The 19,175-nt window shown below is 36.7% G+C and overlaps 1 protein-coding gene across 1 annotated transcript in view; it reads right to left on the reverse strand.

Annotated features, from left to right (window-relative positions):
* Nucleotides 1-19,175, reverse strand: part of SOS1 (SOS Ras/Rac guanine nucleotide exchange factor 1) — a 186,146-nt gene that overhangs the window by 17,528 nt on the left and 149,443 nt on the right. Inside the window, 5 exon segments of the mRNA XM_020976979.1 lie at nt 2,683-2,947; nt 4,792-4,908; nt 6,027-6,199; nt 10,204-10,321; nt 18,919-19,081. Coding sequence (XP_020832638.1) covers nt 2,683-2,947; nt 4,792-4,908; nt 6,027-6,199; nt 10,204-10,321; nt 18,919-19,081 — 836 coding nt within the window.

Raw genomic sequence — 19,175 nt, forward strand, 5'->3', positions numbered from 1 at the left:
CAAAACTAACCTGCACACAAAGAGAACCAGTGTGACGATGAACAAATCCTAGGTAGACCATCAGAAATTTTACTGTTTGATAAATTTAATCATTTAATACAGTTTTGGATACTGATATTTTAATTCACAGAATATACTCTGGTGAAAATTAAGAATATAGGCCTAATATTATTAAAACTAATGTTAAGGTTAAGCTATGATAGGTATCATTTAATTTAGAAATTACCATTAAAAACTTTAAGATAGCCAAAAAGTTAAATTTTGTCAATGGGTTAAGAAGGGGGAGGGATGATGATTAAATAAGAAATAAGTCAGTTTTCAACTTCAGCATGTCTTAAGCTACTCCACTTATGTGACATGAGGAATAATCCTTTCCTCCTTGATGATGATGGGGAATTTCTTTCCTCTTCCATCTTTTTCCTGTGGACCCCAGAGCCATCTGGTATTCTTCCCCATCCAACTCTACCCACACATACCTTAGCCCAGTCCTGTAACAACCACAAGTACAATTCATGCTGGCTGGTTGGTAGTGGGAGAGATGTGGAAAAAGAGAGAAAAAAACCTACAACCTTCTAACATATGTTCTTTAGTCCCATTCTTTCTTGCCCAGTTTTCTGTCCTCACCCTCCCCAGTGTCCAATGGTAGTAGAAAAAGAAAAGTTTAAAATTAAAGGGAACAAGATGGAGGAAATGGCAGTCCTGTTACTCTAACAACACTTTTGTTAGGAAGGAGAGGGCAAGAGGGGTAGGAGGTAAATCCTATTCTAAAGCTACTTTTCCCAACGTTCTTTGCCCTTCCAAGTTCCTATTCTTCTTCCTACTGTCCCAGTTTGAATCTCCTCTAATTCCTTTATCTATATTCACTTCTCTATATCCAACTGAACCTATCATCTTGCTCCTCATCTCAGAGCACTTCCATCTTAACCATCACCAAGGCTCTGCCTTGCTGTGGAGTCCCTGTCCCAGGCACTACCTACCACCAATAGTGTGGAATTGGGGGAATCCTTGCTCTTCCTGATAAGACTGAGGGAGAGGAGAAAGAGGTGTACATCTAGAATCTAAAGCTGGAATTTGGGGATATATTTTCATACAGAAAGTTTGACATATGGTCATTGAAGAGTCTTTGATAGGTGTTTGAAAAACTCTAGGAAATTTATTGGGCATTATCACAGAAAGCAGTGTTCTAGTTATGTAGGACATCTACAGTAGCAAAAAGACACACGTGGATGGATATTTTGAAAGTTTAAGTTAAGTAGGCTGAAGACCAGACAGGACAGCTGTACTTAATAAGTGCTGTAAGGGAGATGGGGATGGATAGGCAAAAGGACTCTGTGTCGCTTTTGACCTCTTTAGTCCAGAGCTAGGAGCATTGACTGGCTACACTCGAAAAGAGGCGCAAACTTTAAACAGGTTGTAGATGATGGCATGTTTCAAGAACGTTCTATTTTTCCATGAATTGGGGAATGGTTGAACAAGTTGTAGTATATGTATGTAATGGAATACTATTATTCCATAAGAAACACTGAGCAGGCAGACTTCAGAAAAACCTGGAAAGACCTGCATGAACTGATGCACAGTAATAGCAACATTGTACGATGACCGACTTTGTTAGACTTAGCCCTTATGAATAATGCTATGATCTAAGACAATCCCAAAAAATTCATAATGGAAAATGCTATCTATATCCAGAGAAAGAACTATGGAGTTTGAATGCAGATCGAAGTATACTATTTTCTCTTTTTTGTTGTTTTCTATTTTTTCTTTCTTGTGGTTTTTCCTTTTTGTTCTGATTCTTCTTTCACAACATGACTAATGTGGAAATATATTTAATGTGATTATATATGTATAGCCTATATCAGATTGCATGCCATCTGGGAAGGGGGGGAACATTTAGAACTCAAAATCTCATAAAAGTGAATTTTGAAAACTAGAAATAAATTAATTTAAAAAAAAAGAAAAAGAATTTTCTATTTTTCTTCTGGCTGTAAAAAAGCAGTTATTTCCAAAGGAACAGAAAGAAAACAAATTATCTAATGTGGTTTAAACTGCCAGACTGCTGCACAATTTATCAGGAGAGGCCAAATCTCATTACAGCGATAAATTTCAAGGAGCTCTTAGACGATTCCTTTGTTGTTGCTGAACTGCAATTTCACTGTTCTGAAGTTTACTGGAGTTGGGAATGTCTGTCACATAGATCTTCACTGTAACATCATTTATGCTTTGTTACTAGATTTAACTGATATGAAAGTCACATTACAGGCATGTTCCATCTAATGTCATTAACTGGCTCAGTGACATGAAATGAAATATGACTGAGAGCATCAATTGGTTCCAAAGGAACAATATTCATGTACATGTAATAAGCAATGTAGCAATGGTGACTGATATTTGGGGGATACCAGCACTATCACAGAATGTGGCTGACCACCTGCACTGTGTTATGGAAGACATAAAGAATATTACTGTATAGTTTACTTAAGATGCATTAAGGATGTTGCACAAACTGTGAAGTATATTTATTTATGCCAAATGAGATAATTTGTAAAGCACTCTGCATATCTTAAAGCATTATATAAATATCAGCTAGAGAGTTTCTCAAGCTTTTTTCATTAGAAAAGAAAGTTTATCACCCACGTATAATGTTTTCAAGGACTTTAAAGAATTTATAGTTTTAGCACCTACTTGAGTGAAAAGGGCTTGAGTGATCAGAATCGAACACACTGCACACATCGGTGGTGCTGGAAGCACCAGAGGCAGGAGGAGGTGTTAATGGTGTTCTTGGAGAGTTAGGTGCAGACGCCGTACTTTCTGTTTCACTTTCAGGGATCCGACTGTAACTAATCTTCCTTGGCTCCTGTTGCAGGGGTGTTGGGTGTCTCATGGTACCTGGTCTTGGGTTTGATGGACGAACACCAGGAGACTTGAGGGGATAACTGTACTTTTTTGGCTGTAGACCCATCAAAAACATGTTACTTTATTAAAGCCCTACAATACAAAGATCTAAAGAAATACTATAGAAAAATATCTTAATTCAATGCAAAGAATGAGAATTAGTCTGAAAGTCATATCACATATATTAGATTGATAACGACAGACCAGGGATGAAGGGTAGAAAGGTCAAGGTACAGAAATAATGACTAGCCTGGAGAAAATGGAAATATTTTGTGTCAGTTCTGTTGCAAAAGATGTTAGGAAATAAAAAAAAATAGGAATTTTTGAGTGTGCATGGACAAATGAAGCTCTACTATAGCAGACAAATCCCAGGATAGTATGGGGAAAATGTAAAACAGTGTAAGAAAATGATATAAATTTGCCTGAGCAAATCTAAAGAGATTTTTCTGTTATTCAATTAGAATAAAACTTTCTAGAATCCATGAAGAAAAGGGCATTCTGGAAAATTAAGTTTTCCAGCTAGTTTAACCTTTTTCCAGCTAGTTTAATTCCTTAAATATAAAAAAAAACCCAATAGAATCCTTTGAACATAATTAACCTTTTCATTATGACTGAGGATTATCTTGACAGACGTCAGTTATTACAGCACACACAGTACAAAAACAAAATGATGCCCTAGATATTGTGAAATGAATGGTAACTGTCTGCTGTACCTCTTGCCTCTGTCTTCTCACCTCCCGGGTCAGGACTGAATGATCATAATCAAAGCATACCACCCACATTTGTGGCGATGGAAGAACCAGGTATAGGGATAGGTGTTAAGGGTGTTCATGAAGAATTGACACAGATTCTATGATTTGTTTCACCTTCTCACTGATCTGATTGTAATTTATCTTTCTTGATTTCATGCTGTTAGTTGTCACTTCTTGCTTCTATCACTATATCTACCAGTAACTCCTTCCTAACTTGATGTTTCTAATCTATTGTAGCCCTCTTAACTTGATGTTTCTAATCTATTGTAGCTCTCTTAGAAACCAGATAAACAAGGCTGCTAGAACTAGTTGGAGAATGAGAGTAAATAGGTTTTCAGTCGAGACATGAGGGGTTTTTCCATGAGGAAAATAAATAAGGTTCAGGGCAGTATTTCTCAAAGGGTTGTCTGCAGTCATACTAAGTGTGCCACAAATTGTATGGAACTTAACACTTGTAATCTCAGGTGTGTGCAAGAGTCTCCAGACTCTCCCATAGTGTGCTGCAATCCAATATTACTATTGTATCACAAGTAAAGGAAGTTTGAGAGCCACCAATTTAGCAATGACTTTGTATCTTATCTTAGATACTCAGAAGTGTTATTTGTTTGCTTCCTGGTTCTCAACTATGTTTTGAAAATGTGAGGATGCTATACATGAAGTATGATTGTATGTAGATTTGGCTAAGCAATGACAAGAAACTTGAAAATAAAGTGAACTATATTCACAAAGGAAGTAAAATTTTAGTCAAACCTAAATATTTTCTGGGTTATTGCTTCATACTTTTGTTCATTCTTTAATGTAAGAATTTTGATTCCTATATCTATTTTTTATCCTTTTATTTGTTGTAACTTGTAATAGTTTAGATTTCTTATTCTTTAAAAAATATAATCCAGTAAGAGTCTGTTATTTTGATGATTTGTCTATCAAATTAATCTTTGCCCAGACCAATGAGAATATTCCTACAAATAAGTGAAAGGGTTTGTCTTTCACATTTTTAATGCTAACATTTGCTACTTCTGCCAAATTGATCAGTCTCTCTTATTATCTAATCTATCTGTTTGAAAATACAATAATTATATAATAAGACACAGAGAAATACTATTTAAAATGTTTAGAATTTTAGGCAGATTTTTATCTGCATGCTTACAAATCTTGGTAGAGGCTTGGGATTTCTTGGTTCAATTTCCAGTGATTTGTTGAAAAGATAATCTGTGAATTCTTTTTCCATGCTATTTCCCATTGGATTCAAATTTTCAAAGAATCTCTGGAATATAAAAAGATGAAAACAAAGGTACTACTAGAACTATTGAAATTTGTGAAAATAATTTAAGAAAGTATTTTAAACTCAAGAGAATACTGAATAGTTTGAAAAAAAGTTTTATTTTTTATTCTTCTAACATCTTCCATTCTCTCTTCATGTGCCCCACCCCCAGCCCCACCCAACCAGGATAATACTCTCATAAAGAACCGACAACTCAATTTTCATCATGGAATTATAAATTTGAGAATTGTAAAGGATTTTGGGGCAACTAGGTTATACAGTGGATAGAACACTGGCCCTGGAGTTAGGAGGACCTGAGTTCAAATCTAGTCTCAGACACTTGACACTTACTAGCTGTGTGACCCTGGACTAGTCACTTAACCTTGACTGCTTTGCCAGAAAGAAAGAAAGAAAGAAAGAAAGAAAAGAAAGAAAGAAAGAAAGAAAGAAAGAAAGAAAGAAAGAAAGAAAGAAAGAAAGAAAGAAAGAGTTGTAAGGGATTTCCATGATAATCTAGTACAATATTTACTAGAAAAAATTCTCTGTAGAATTCTCATATCCAATAAGTGATCATTCAGGCTTTCCTTTAAGAACTCAAACGAGGGGGAATCCATTCCTTTTCTAGGACACCCATTCTACTTCTGGATGGCTCTGTTAAGGAAGTTTTTCTTTACAAGCCTAAATTCACATCTTTGAAGCTTCAAACCATTGTTTCTATTTTTGTCCTCTGTGACCAAGCAGAAAAAAAAACAAAAAAAAACCTAGTTCATCTTCCACATGGCAGCCCTTCAAACATTATTTGTAACAGACAACTATTAGTTCCTCCGATGGCTGATGAACTCAAGGGCCTTCACCATCCTATTGCCTTCCTCTGGGCTCTCTCCATGTTCTCAACGTGTCCTTTCTAAAGATATTGCACTCAAAACTAAACACAACACTGCCCATGTCACTCTGCAGTTGTGGCTTCTTCCAATACAGTTAAGTAAAGCTATTACAAAATGCTAAAGTAAAGCTTTGTCACACTATCTGCTACTTACAGGAATGCCTAACTAAGCTCTATTTGCCCGACATCCCCCCTCCCCCAACTTAATCTCCAATAATCTCCAAATAAATAAACTTACTTTGATATCAGATTCTACTCGCAAACAATATGGTTGATTTTGGTACTGCTGTATCTCTCCTGTTATTTCTGCAACTTTTCTCCTTTTGCTAAAGTTTATAAGTTCTTTTCCATGTCTTTTCAAAACCTCAGGATTGCCTTCTTCTGTTTTCAAGATATTTGTCAAATAAATCCCTAAAAGATATAATGAAATGTTTCAGGAAAAATACACATAAAATTATACTTTCTCTGGTACCATTCCACCATTACTTAGTATACAATAAATAATAACCTATCAGGCCACCTCTCAAAAGCCATTCGTTCACTCAAAAGACATTTATTAAGTAGTTACTAATGACAAAATACCATGCTGAATTCTAGGGAAGACATAGAGTAATTCAGTAATGGTCCTTGCCCACAAAAAGCTTATAATCTAGTAGAAGGTCTATGCGCATATAGCAATATGTATCATACAAATATCATAACACACACATAATATCATACGTACTGGACAACATTTAGAATATGAATAGAATATACAAGAAAGTATGTGAATTACAACGTGATACAAAGTGTTAGAAGAGTGGGCAAGAACATTGCGGAAGAAACTCTAGAAGAGGTAGCATTTTGAATTTAGGACTGGTACTACAACAAAGAAGGGAAAGCATACTCTAGGCCAAGGGAGCAACCAAGTGCTGAGTTACCAGAAATACACAACAGAAATTCCTCCACTGTGAAAGAGCGGTAACCAACTTAAATCCAATTTGTGCAATCCTGTACTCTAGACACTTTAAACTCAGCACATCCAAAACAGAACTTTGGTTCTTTGCTCCAAACTCTACCCCGTCCAAACTTCCCTATTCCCCACACCTGTCAATTTCACCTTTGCAACACCTTTTTTTTTAATTTTTAGGCAATTGGGGTTAAGTGACTTGCCCAGGGTCACACAGCTAGTAAGTGTCCAGTGTTTGGTCTGAGGCTGGATTTGAACTCAGGTCCTCCTGATTTCAGGGCCGGTGCTCTATCCACTGCACCACCTAGCTTCCCTCGCAACATCTCTCAAATGCCCTCTTCTCTCCTCTGACACTGCTGGCTTTCTAGTGTGGGCCCTCGTCACCTCACGTCTGGACTATCCCAATAGCCTGCTGGTGGGTCTGCCTGCCCCATGTCTCTCCTCACTACAATCCACCTTCATGCAGCTACTAAAGCACAGGTCTGACTAGGTCATCTCCCTACTCAAAAACCTCCAATAGCTTTCTCTCAGCTCAAGATCTATTCGGCCTTCAAAGTCCCTCATAACCTAACTCCCTCCCCATCGGTCTTTTTACACCTTAAGCATCCCTACAACCCCTCTTACCCCCTATAGTCCGTGATCCAATGACACTGGCCTCGTTGTTCTTTAATAAAACACTCCATTTATTGGCTCCAGTCATTTTCACTGGCCATGACCCTCCTCCACCCCTTCCTGGAATGCTCTCCTTCCTCATCTCTGCCTCCTGACTTCGTTCAAGTCCCAGCCCGAAATCCCACCTTCTACAAGAAGCCCTTCTGGATCCCCCTTAATTCTATCACCTTTCCTCTCTTAAATGCTACCTATTTATCTTGAACATAGTTTGCTTGTATATAGTTGTTTACATGTTGTCTTCCCCATTCCCTATTGTCTTCCTTCAAAGACAGAGACTGTCTTTTGCCTTTCTTTGTATCCCAAGCTCAGCACAATGCCTGGTACACAGTAGGCACTTAACAAATGCTATTTGACTGACTGAAATGATAAATATCACTCCCCCAAAAGATATAAGTAAGCCTCTTTCCAGACATATCTAAATCTCATAAAATGAAGCATGCAGTAGGATAGCAAGTTCACATTTGTAAAGGTATCATCAGTTACGATAGAAAAGCCAAACAATTTTTCACATAAAAAAATACACATTACTTAACAGGAATAGTGGTTTTGTCAAAAGAAATGAGTAATCCATAGTCTAAGACCTAATTTAAAAGGGAAGACCTATGTATATAAGCTTCCCCGAGGGTAGACTAGGATGTGGCTTAGTGAATATAAAGTAAAGAGCCTGAAGTGAAGTGGGGCTGGAGCTGTGTGTGTGAAGCAGGCTCTTCCCCCACAGCTGTCAGAGCTACATAAGCATAGTAAAGTACTTAGATAAATCCAGGTAGCCTCTCTTATACTCCACGATCCTGGTGGAATGAAAGCGAGTGTCTGGGCATGGAACACCGGTGTTACTGCCATAGTTCAGGCATTTGGTGATCAAAGACTACACCAGACAGCAGGAATGGACTTAAAGGGGATGGACTTGAAAGAATTATGAAAAAAGAACCAAGAGGATTCAGAACTGCTGGGTTGAGTGAGAGAATGGTGGTATCTGTCACAGATATAAAAGTCTAGATGGAGAATTGGTTTTTGAGAAGAAATAGGTTCAGTTAAGACAAAGTGAGTTGGAGATGCTGACAGGACTTCCAGGTGATGTCTAACCAGAAAATGTGGGTGCTAGACTGGAATGAAGGAGAAAGGAAAAGGATGGCCAGAGACACAGGAAAAGAACTAGGACATCATTGTGTCAGGGAAGTTAGGTGGGGAAAGGCTTGAAGGAGGAAGAAGTATTCAAACCTGTCAAATATTAAGAAAGCGTGTCAAAGTAAAGTGCTAAAAAGGACTAATGGTACTTGATTATTAGATAGTCACTGATATAGCCATTTCCTAATAGAAAAGTGGTCAAAGTATATGAACAAATAGTTCTTAAAAAAAGAACTGCAAAGTGTTCATAACCATGTGAAAGAATGTTCTAAATCACTAATAAGAGAAATGCAAATCAGAATAATCCTGAGGTTTTACTTCATACCCTATCAATTGGTAAGGATGACAAAAATGGCAGTACTCAACACTGTGGAATAGTAGGAATAATAGTACATTGTGGGTGGAGCTGTGAAATCATAAAACCATTTTAGAATGTAATTTGTAATTATGCAAATAAAATGACTAAGATGTCCACACCCTTTGTAGCACAGACTCCATTAATGGGCTTATACCCCAAGGAAGCCATTGATAAGAATAAAGTCCCCACATTTAACAAAATATTTATAGCAGCACTTTTTGTGAAAGCAAAGAATTAGAAACAAAGTAGATACCCATCAATTGGGGAATCGCTAAACAAACTGTGGTAAATGACTGTATTGGAATATTATTGTGCTATAATAAATGATGTGTGTGATGAATACAGAGAAGTGTGGAAGATCTATATGAACTAATACAGGGTAAAGTAGGCAGAGCCCAGGTAATAATATACACAGTGACTATAACAATGTAAGTGGAAAGAACTAAACACCAAAAAAATCAAAAGAGAATGTAACAAAACTCTAAAGACCAAGCATGACTTGAAGAAATAGAAGTCACTCTCAACTTAATCCTTTGTGTAGGTCCACAGGTATTACACATTACCCATATTTTTGGACTTTCTTAACGTATCAATCAGCTATGCTGATTTTTTTTCCTCTCAAAAAATGCTTTTTGGGTGGAGGAGGAGAAAAGATCCTGATATAACTGTAATGATGTAAGAAACAGAAGACGTCAATAAAGACTTTTTTTTTTAATAAGAGGTCACTGGTGATTAAGATAGGAGTTTTGAGAGTAGAGGTGATGTTAACTATGGTAAAGTCAGACCACAGACTCTCAGTTCAAAGGGACCTTAGAAGGCCATCTGATACAAAACCCTTCATGGTACAGAGGAAACTGGTGTTCAGGGAGATGAACTGATTAGCCCAAAGTTACAGAATTCATAAGTGACAGACTCAGGAATTGAACTCAAGGCCTTTCACTCCAAATCCAAGACATCTTCCATTGTACCAGGCTGCAAGAACAGATTACAGAAGGTAGGATGAGAAAAAATGAGTAGTCAGTATAAATCACTATTTTGGGAAGTTGGGCAGTAGGAGTATCATGATTTTAAGATAGATCTAAGTGTATTAATGAAAAGAGGACAGAAGAAGCCTGAATATATAAGATAAAATAAATTTTTTCATACATACATACACATGCACGCATGCACACACACATTGCTCAACAAAAGGCCTTAAATATATTCTGTTATTTCCTACATATCTATCACTTATTTCAAAATACAAGTACAACTACTTTGTCCAAAAACATATTGATCATTCAATTAAAAAAATTAAAAAATAGTACTTACCAAAGAAAGGCACACATGGTGGATTAATAGACCTGAGTTTTGCCAAATATTTTTTATAGTGATCTTCACTCAGTTCATGAGCTTCCTCTAAAATTTTCTTTTGGCGGCTTGGAATTTGCTAAAAGAAAAAAAATTATGAAGCTCATGTTCACACATGAATTCACAAGTTTTGCCAAAAATACAGGAAGGCAAATAATACTGGCAAGATAAAAAACAACATATTTGACATCTCACAAAATTAGTGGGTATTGTACTAGTATTGCCCTGAGACTATATATATACATACAACAACAATTTGATCTCAGATATACATTTTTGATAAAGCCAGTTTCATAGATCACTCTTCCTTTTCCACACTAAACTGTGAAAAAAATGAATAAATCAATGAATGAAAAAGCATTTATTAGGCATTTAATATATGCCAAGTACTTTTCTAAGAGCTGGGAATATAAATAGAAAAATGTGCTAGTCCGTGCTCTTAAGGACCACACAATCTAATAGAAGAAGATAATATATACAGTGAGGGTTAGCTGCAAGGTAAAGGTTAAGGCATGGTATCAGACTGTAATTCAACCTACTTGTATTCTAATCGTCTTTCCATTCTTTATACAATGCAATAAGTATCTGTTACTGCATTAGAATTTCCCCATCAATAATCTTGAGATAATACTTGCACAGCGCTTAGCACAGTACCTAGTACATACGAGATGTGTAATAAGTATTTGTTCCCTTCCCTTCCCTTTTTAAAAAAAAATCAGGCAATTTCCTAAATGAGAAGCACTATGTGTTTATTATTATGTATGTATTATTGGAAAGGAAGACATTAAACATAACAATGCAAGATGTGCAAATTTAGAGAATCCATCCCAAATGTTCACATGGACTATTTGTTCCCGACCTGTGGTAGAATATTCCAAGCTCATGTTGGTCTGATCAACCACAGATGGACACACTGTAACTTGACTAGCACAGTGATGTCATTTGGGTCCTCTTTGCAAACAAAGGACAACAACCAACCAATTGGAATGGAAGACATTAAACATAACAATAAAACCATTATATTAGTTTCCATTCCCATGTGTTCCAAAATACTAGGATAGATAATACACACACATAAATATATATGTTTTTTTTAATCTTTGCTTAATATTCTTATGTCCTTCCTTTCCTTTTCAACATATAAGAAAAGGGAACATTAATCTTGTTTCTTGAAATAGGTTCTAAAACAGGTGTTCTAAGAAAAGTTGATAGTTTAAGGACCCTTTCAGTAGGATGGAGAGAATGAAGTTCAACAGGATGGGAAGGTAGAAAAGCATACAAGTAGTAGTACTTCCAGCAGAATAGGGAATCATAGCATCTCAGAGTTGGAAGAGATCTGGGAGGTTGACTACTCCAATTAATCTCTGAATAACAATTTCCCCTAACAGTAACATAACCAATAAATGGTCATCCAGTTTTTGCTAAAGATTTACAGTGAAGAGACATCACTAACTCTCACGACAAAATATTTTATTTTTAGGTAATACTTAATTTTTAGGAAGGTTTTCCTTTTATCAACCCCCATGACGCCTTCTTTTCCATGTGACTGTGCTTGAAATTCTTGAAGGTAGCTATCATATCCTCTCCTAAGTTTTCTCTCTTCCGAGCCAAACAATCCTAATTCCTTCACCTGATTCTCATATAACATGAACCTGAGGTCCTTCACTCTCCTGCTTACCCACCAGCTTATCAACGTCCTTTCTGAAATGTGGAGCTCGCTACTGAGTATTATTCTCCATATGTGGTCTGACTAACAAAGTGAAGACTCTTACCGCCAGAGTTCTGGACAATATGCCTCCATATTTCTTTAAAGTGTCATTCTTTTATAGCCATTCATCTATACAGGTGAAGTGGGGGAAATATATAAAATATACAAATAAAACTATGTAAGTATCAACTTTCTTTCTTCCTGTTGCTATTACAGATGATACATTCCATAAAACTGAATTCTGTGTTTTCTCTTTCAAAAGAAAATAAATACCTTTTGTTGTTATATAAGTCATTTCTAAACATCTGTCTCCTTAGGTAGTTTATGTTTTTGGGGATATAAAACTCTAGGCTATTGAGAGTTTAGTTGCAGCTGATTTTTACTTATGTAGCTTGTTCCACTCATTTTTTTTCTCTTTTTTTGACTAGTACAAAATAATTTTGATGATTATTCCTTTGTAGTCCATCTCTAGAGTTGATACTTGTGGATTTGCTTTGCATTCTGCTGCTTTTGTAAGTATTAATTGTATCAAATAGTTTATTAATTTTGCAACTTTTGTAAGTAAATCATTCATGTCATCTGCAAATATGGATAATCTTTTCTCCTTTTTGCCAATGTTTATTTATACTTTTATTTTATTTCTGTTGTCTCACTGCTAGGGCCAGCATTTTTTTTTCTCTTAAAGAATATTTTTATTTTATTTTTTCTAATTACATGTAAAAACAATTTTAAACATTCATTTTAAAAATTATTTTTGAGTTCCAAATTCCCTCCTTCCCCTCCTCTCCTATCTCCTTGAGAAGGCAAACACTTTGATATAGATTGTATATATGCAGTCATGCAAAAGATATTTCCATATTAGCCATGTTGTAAAAGAGAATACAGAGCCCCCCCACCAAAAAAAAGAAAGAAAAAAACAAGAAAAAAATAAAGTAAAAAAAAAGTACTGTTTGATCTGCATTCAGACACCATCAGTTCTTTCTCTGGGAATTAGGATTTTTCATGAAAAATTCTTCTGAAGAATCTTGTATCATCATATTGCTGAGAAAAGCTAAGTTATTCACAGTTCATCATTGTACGAAATTGCTGTTACTGTGGACAAGGTTCTTCTGGCTCTGCTCACTTCACTTTTATGTAGTTCATGTAAGTCCAAGTTGTTCTGAAATCATCCAGTTCATCATTTCTTATAGCACAGTAGTATTTCATCACAATTTTACACCATTTGTTCAGTCATTCCTCAATTGATGAACAGCCCTTCAATTTCCAATTCTTTGTATGGCTAACATTTCTAAAACAATGTCAACTGATAGTAAGGAGAGGAGAAATCCTTGTTTTATCCCTGTTTGTATTGGGAAAGCTTCTATTGCAAATAATTCTAGCTTTTAGTTTTAAATAGAAACTTTTAAAAAGTCATATTAAAAGTAGACATTCTCTGCTTGTGCTTTTTAGTATAAAGTATTTTAGCATCTATTGATAAAATAATGTAGTTTTTTTTAATGATTATATTAATCGCTTTCTTAATGTTGAATCAGTTGATTCCATGGTCTAAATCCAACTCAGTTAAAATGAAAAATTTGGAGGGTCAATTGCTTAGTCTTACTGCTAGGATTTTATTTTTAAAATTTTGTATCAATAATCATTGGTGATAGCATACTATAGTTCTCTTTCTCTATTATATCTCTCCTGGTTTAGTTATCAAGACCATTTGCCTCATAAAAGGAACATGTTAAAGTGATTTCTTTCCCAAGCATGGAGAATAATTTATGCAGCATAGACATTAATTGCTGCTAAAACATTTGACAGCATTCAATTGTAAATCAGCCTAGAACCCCTAGAAGCTTCATGACTTGTTCAATTGAACTTTCTGAGAATGGGTTAAGATTTCTACTACTTATTTGAGCATTTTATATTTCTGTAAATAGTCATGCATTTCCTTTACATTTTTCTTTATATTACTAGAATATAATTGTTTATTATGCTTCTCTTAACATAATCCAAGATTATATAAACATTTTTGGATAATACATTGCTTACTCACTAAGCTTGCAGCCCAATAAAAGTCCCAGACCCTTTTCAGGGAACAATCTAGCTATTCTTCCCCAATTGTCTACTTGATGACTTTTTAACTGAACCCAGCATTACATTTAGCCTTAATAATTTCATATTTCTAGATCCAGCCAAATGTTCTAGCTCACTAAAATACAGAGTTTAACTCTGTTAATCCAGTTTTTTGACTCTCCTTCCCAGTTTCGTGTCATCTATACATTTTATGTTTGCCTTTATCTTAGCCACTGATAAAATAGCATAGGGCCAAATATAGATCCTTGGCAAAATCCACCAGGAGTCCCTTCTAAGCTGATATGGAACCACTGCTGATTACACTCTAAGTTCAGTCATTCAATCAATTCTGAACTACAATCTAATTCATCTGTATCTAAACTATACCTCTCCATCTTGTCCACAAGAATAGCTTCACACTTGGTCAAATGCTTTATTAAAATCTAAGTTAATTAACCCACGGTATTTCCTTGTATTTTGGATAATAACCTCATCCATAAAGACATTAAACAGTTTAGCATGACATATTCTTGAAGAAACCATGTTGGCTCTTTGTAGTCATTTCTTCCTTGACAGCCTATAATCTATAGGTCTATAATCCTATGTCTAGAAATCATCCCTTGAAAAATATATTCTAGAATGTTGACAGGCATTGAAGTCAAGTTCACTCTCTTGCCTTTTTTTTTTGCTTTCTTTTTTATTTGCATTTTCTTTACATTTTTTGCTTTCTTATTTTATTCTTGAAAATCAGGACATTTGTCCTCTAATTCTCTGGTACTTCTCCTGTATTCTATAATCTTCAAAAAATTGCAAATAGTAATTCAACAATCATTTTAACAGTGCTTTCAGTACTCAAGGATGTAGTTCATTTGGCATAGTAGTTTGAACTTTTCAAGGACAAATAGGTGCTCTCTCATTGATCTTGGGTAACAACCCATTAACTGTTTTTATTCTGTGCTTTCTAGTCCAAAGAGTATTCTCTTTGTCAGGGAAAAGAAGTAATCTATTAATGTCCATGCAGCTACACCAAGTAGCTTCCTATCTATCCCTTCTTCAAAACTCTGTTGCCCAACAGAGCTTATAACTCACTGTCTGTCTCTGTTTGTCTGTCTGTCTCTCTTTCTCTCTCTCTCTCTCTCTCTCTCTCTCTCTCTCTCTCTCTCTCTCTCTCTCTCACACACACACACACACACACACACACACACACTCTCCAATTCTTTTTGTTGTTTTTCATTTTCCTCATCAGTTGCCATTGCTACAATTGTCTTTCCATGCCTTAGTAAAAACTAAATTGTTTGATCCTTGTGCATCCACAATAGTCTCTTTTGATAGCTTTCTTTCTTTTTCCTCTAGGAATTTCAGAAATTCATTCTTGCACAATTCCTCTCTCTGTGCTATTTTTGACCCATGGTATACTCCCTATACATTCCCCTAAATGTTTGAAAGGTTCAGAGGAAAGTATATGAGAGATTCTCTGGAGTTGTTCCTCTTATAGCATGAGAAAAGGATGAACTGCTACACTTTCGCCAGGGACTACAATGAACTCAGTTATTTAAGTGAGTTCAGTTATTTAAGAGAGTTGGATGGAGGGAATGAAACTGGTATCTTAATGATCAGTGTGAACCAAAGACAGGGAAAGCTTAGAAAAGAGGCACAGAGCCCACCAGATGGAGTTGTGGGCATGGCTGGCATAGCAGGAACCCAGTAGTGGGACCCTAGGCATGTTTCTCTTAGTAGAATAAGGGTAGTTGTGGCATCTGTACCCCTGACATGCAGTTTTCATTTTTCTGGTCACATTTCCTAATGCCAGAGAGCAAGTATATTTGCATAGGGTTAAGGGATATAGAGATGAGAAGATTCACACGTACTGGGCAGGGTCAACACATGTTGCAAGCCTGCTTCCTTTGACCCATTCCTACCTACACTAAATGCTTGTCTATGCACTGCTACAGTCCCTTTTCAAATATCAAACTAAGACAAACCCTGATGAGGTCAAAGAAAAGCTTTAAGAAGACCTAGAGACCCTCATCATCAGTGTGCCAAAAGAAGACAAGCCTATAATTCTAGGTTATTGTAATGCTAGAGTAGGCACAGACTACCAGATATGGTAGGTAGTCCTTGGGAGGAATACAGCTGGAAACAGCAACAGCAAAAGCAACAGTCATTTACTACTGAAGACTTGTATATCTCATGATCTTTTCACCACCAACACCATCTTCTGTTTACCTAAATACAATAAAACTTTGTGGATGAACCTTCCTAGCAAATATTTGCATTGAATAGACTATGTCATTGTAAGGAGAAGAGACAGACAGGATGTAAGAGCGATGAAGGCCATGTGTGGTGCAGAGTGCCGAACTCATCATAGACTTATCCTCTCCAAGCTAAATACTTGCATTCAACAAAAGTGGCAGCCCCAAGGCAAGATGACTACCAGAAGACAATGTCAGCAAATTAGAATGCTTCTCCTGACGTTAACAGTTCTTTGCTAACTTGGAGGGAAAAGTGGGTCTACACATGGTTGGCAACAGTGGAGCAGAAAAGGAATGGGCAGCTTTCAGAGATTTGGTTTACAGCATTGCATTTGCTCATCTGGGTCAGAACATTCATAAACATCAAGACTTGTTTGACAAAATTCAGAAGCTGCTAAATGAAAAATGAGAACTCCGCAGGGTTGGCCAGTAGGATAGTTTATCTGTCTCTAAGAAGGCAGCTTAACTTCATCAAAAGTAAAGTGCAAATGAAGATTCGAGAGATGCAGGATTCTTGGCTCAGTAAGAAGGCAGATGAAATTCAGTTTTACACAGAGAATAACAATCCAAAGAACTTTTATGATGCTCTGAAAGCTATTTATGGACCAAAGACCTATGGTGCATATTAACTACTCAGTGCTTGATGGAGCCATGTTGATTAGTGATAAGCACATGGTCCTGGAGAGATGGGTGGAACACTTCCATAATGTGCTCGACAGATTCTCATGAACCAATGCTGAAGCCACTGACCATACACCTCAGGTTGAAGTCAATCCCTATCTAGTTGAGCTTCCAACTGAAGAAGAAGTTTCGAATGCCATTGGATTCCTCTTATGTGGCAAAGCACCTGATGTTGATTCTATTCCAGCTGAAATTTACAAGGCAGAGGGTCCGCTGCTCTTACAAAATCTAACTGAAAATTTCTATCATTCCCCAGGAGTTCCAGGATGCCTCCACTGTCCATCTCTATAAAGATAAAGGAAATAGATTGTCCTGTGACAAGCACGGGGGTGGGAAGAGTGTCTCTCTCTTAGACATTGCTGGCAAGATCCTTGCCAGAGTCCTCTTTAATAGGCTGATTCTTCATCTGGAAGATGGTCATCGACCCAGGAGTCAGTGTGGCTTCAGAAGAGGCTGAGGAAGGGTCAATTTGCTGCCTGATAACCCCAGGAGAAATGTCAGTAGCAGAACAGAGCTGTGTACACAACAATTGTTGATCTGACTAAAGCTTCTGATACTGTCAGTCATGAGGGCTTACAGAAGATCATGACAAAACTTAGTTGTCTGGAAAAGTTCATCAGTATTGTACATCAGTTTCATGCCAGCATGCTTGCACGAGTTCTGGATAATGGACAATGCTCTTGAGTTTTCCCAGTCACCAATGGAGTGAAGCAGGGTGTTGTGCTTGCTCCCATGCTTTTTAGCATGATGTTTTCAGTGATGTCAGGCACCTTCAATGAGGATGAAAATGGCATCAAAGTCAACTACTCTACTGATGGTAAATTATTTGACTTGAAAGACTAAAGTGGAGGGAGAGCTGGTACATGATTTTTTGTTCACAGATGATTGTGCACTCATTAGCCTCTGAGGCTGAGATGCAACAAAGTATGGATTGATTCTCTGTTGCTTGTGCTAATTTTGGCCTAACAATTAACAATAAGAAAAAAACAACATAGGTCCTCCACCAGCCAGCACCATACCATTCATCAGTTACAGCAAATGGAGAAATATTGAATGCTATGGATAAATTCACTTACCTTGGCAGTATACTTTCCAGGGACGTCCACATGATGATGAGGTTGATGCATGCATTATCAGAGTTAGCTCAGTGTTTGAGAGGTTCCAAAGGAAAGTGTGGGAGAGCCTACCAACCTGAAGGTTTACAGAGCCACTATACTGACCTTATTGTTCTATGCCTGTGAAACCAGGACAGCATACCAACCATATGCCAGGAAACTCAATATGTTCCATTTGAATTGTCTTTGGAAGATTCTGAAGATCAGTCAGCAAGATAAAATACTGGACACTGAAGTCCCTTCTTGAGCTAAACTGCTAAGCATTCAAACTTTACTTCAGATAGTGCAACTTGAATGGGCTGGCCACATTGTTTAAATGCCAAATGTACGTTTGCCTAAAAGACTATTTTATGGAGAATTCACACAAGGCAAGTGCTCAGAGATGTGATACAAGGACACTCAAGATCTCTCTGAAGAACTTTGGAATTGATTGTGTGGCATGGGAGATACTGGAAAAGGACTGCCTAGCACACTGTGCCTGCATCAAAGAAGGCACCGCTCTATGAGCGATGCAGAATTGTAGTAGCTCAAAACAAACATGAGATGCACAAATTTAGAGACATCTCTACTCCAAATGTTCATGTGGACTATTTGTGCCCAACCTATGGTAGAGCCTTCCAAGTTTCTGCTGGTCTGATCAACCAGTCGAGCACACCGTACCTTGACCCCAACATAGTGATGTCATTTTGCTCCTCTTTGAGAACGAAGGATGATAACCAACAAACAGCCAACCAGATGGAGATATTTAAGATCATATTTTGTGAAAGGTTTAGATAAGTGCACTTTAGAACTAAAATAGGATTATTAGAATTGATAAAATAGGGATTACAAATCAATCTGAAAATGTTTTCTATGAATGTACCTCAAATGTGTGGTCCAGTCTATAAACAGGTGATGAGTTCATGGCACTGACAACCTCAAGTACACCATTAAAGTTGTTCAGTTCTTGAAAGACTTGAAGGATCTCAATTATTCGACTCACCACAGCTACTCTTTCTTCTAGGTTTTCTGCTTCTACAATACACCTGAGTATAGAAAGAAGAATTTTTGAATTTTTTTACCCTATAAATTTGAACCTTTAGTAGTAGAAAATTAAATTATAGGCTTAAGAATTATAGC

Source organism: Phascolarctos cinereus, unplaced genomic scaffold (assembly GCF_003287225.1).
Source record: "Phascolarctos cinereus isolate Bilbo 61053 unplaced genomic scaffold, phaCin_HiC Scaffold_2;HRSCAF=192, whole genome shotgun sequence".
Taxonomy (NCBI): Eukaryota; Metazoa; Chordata; class Mammalia; order Diprotodontia; family Phascolarctidae; genus Phascolarctos; species Phascolarctos cinereus.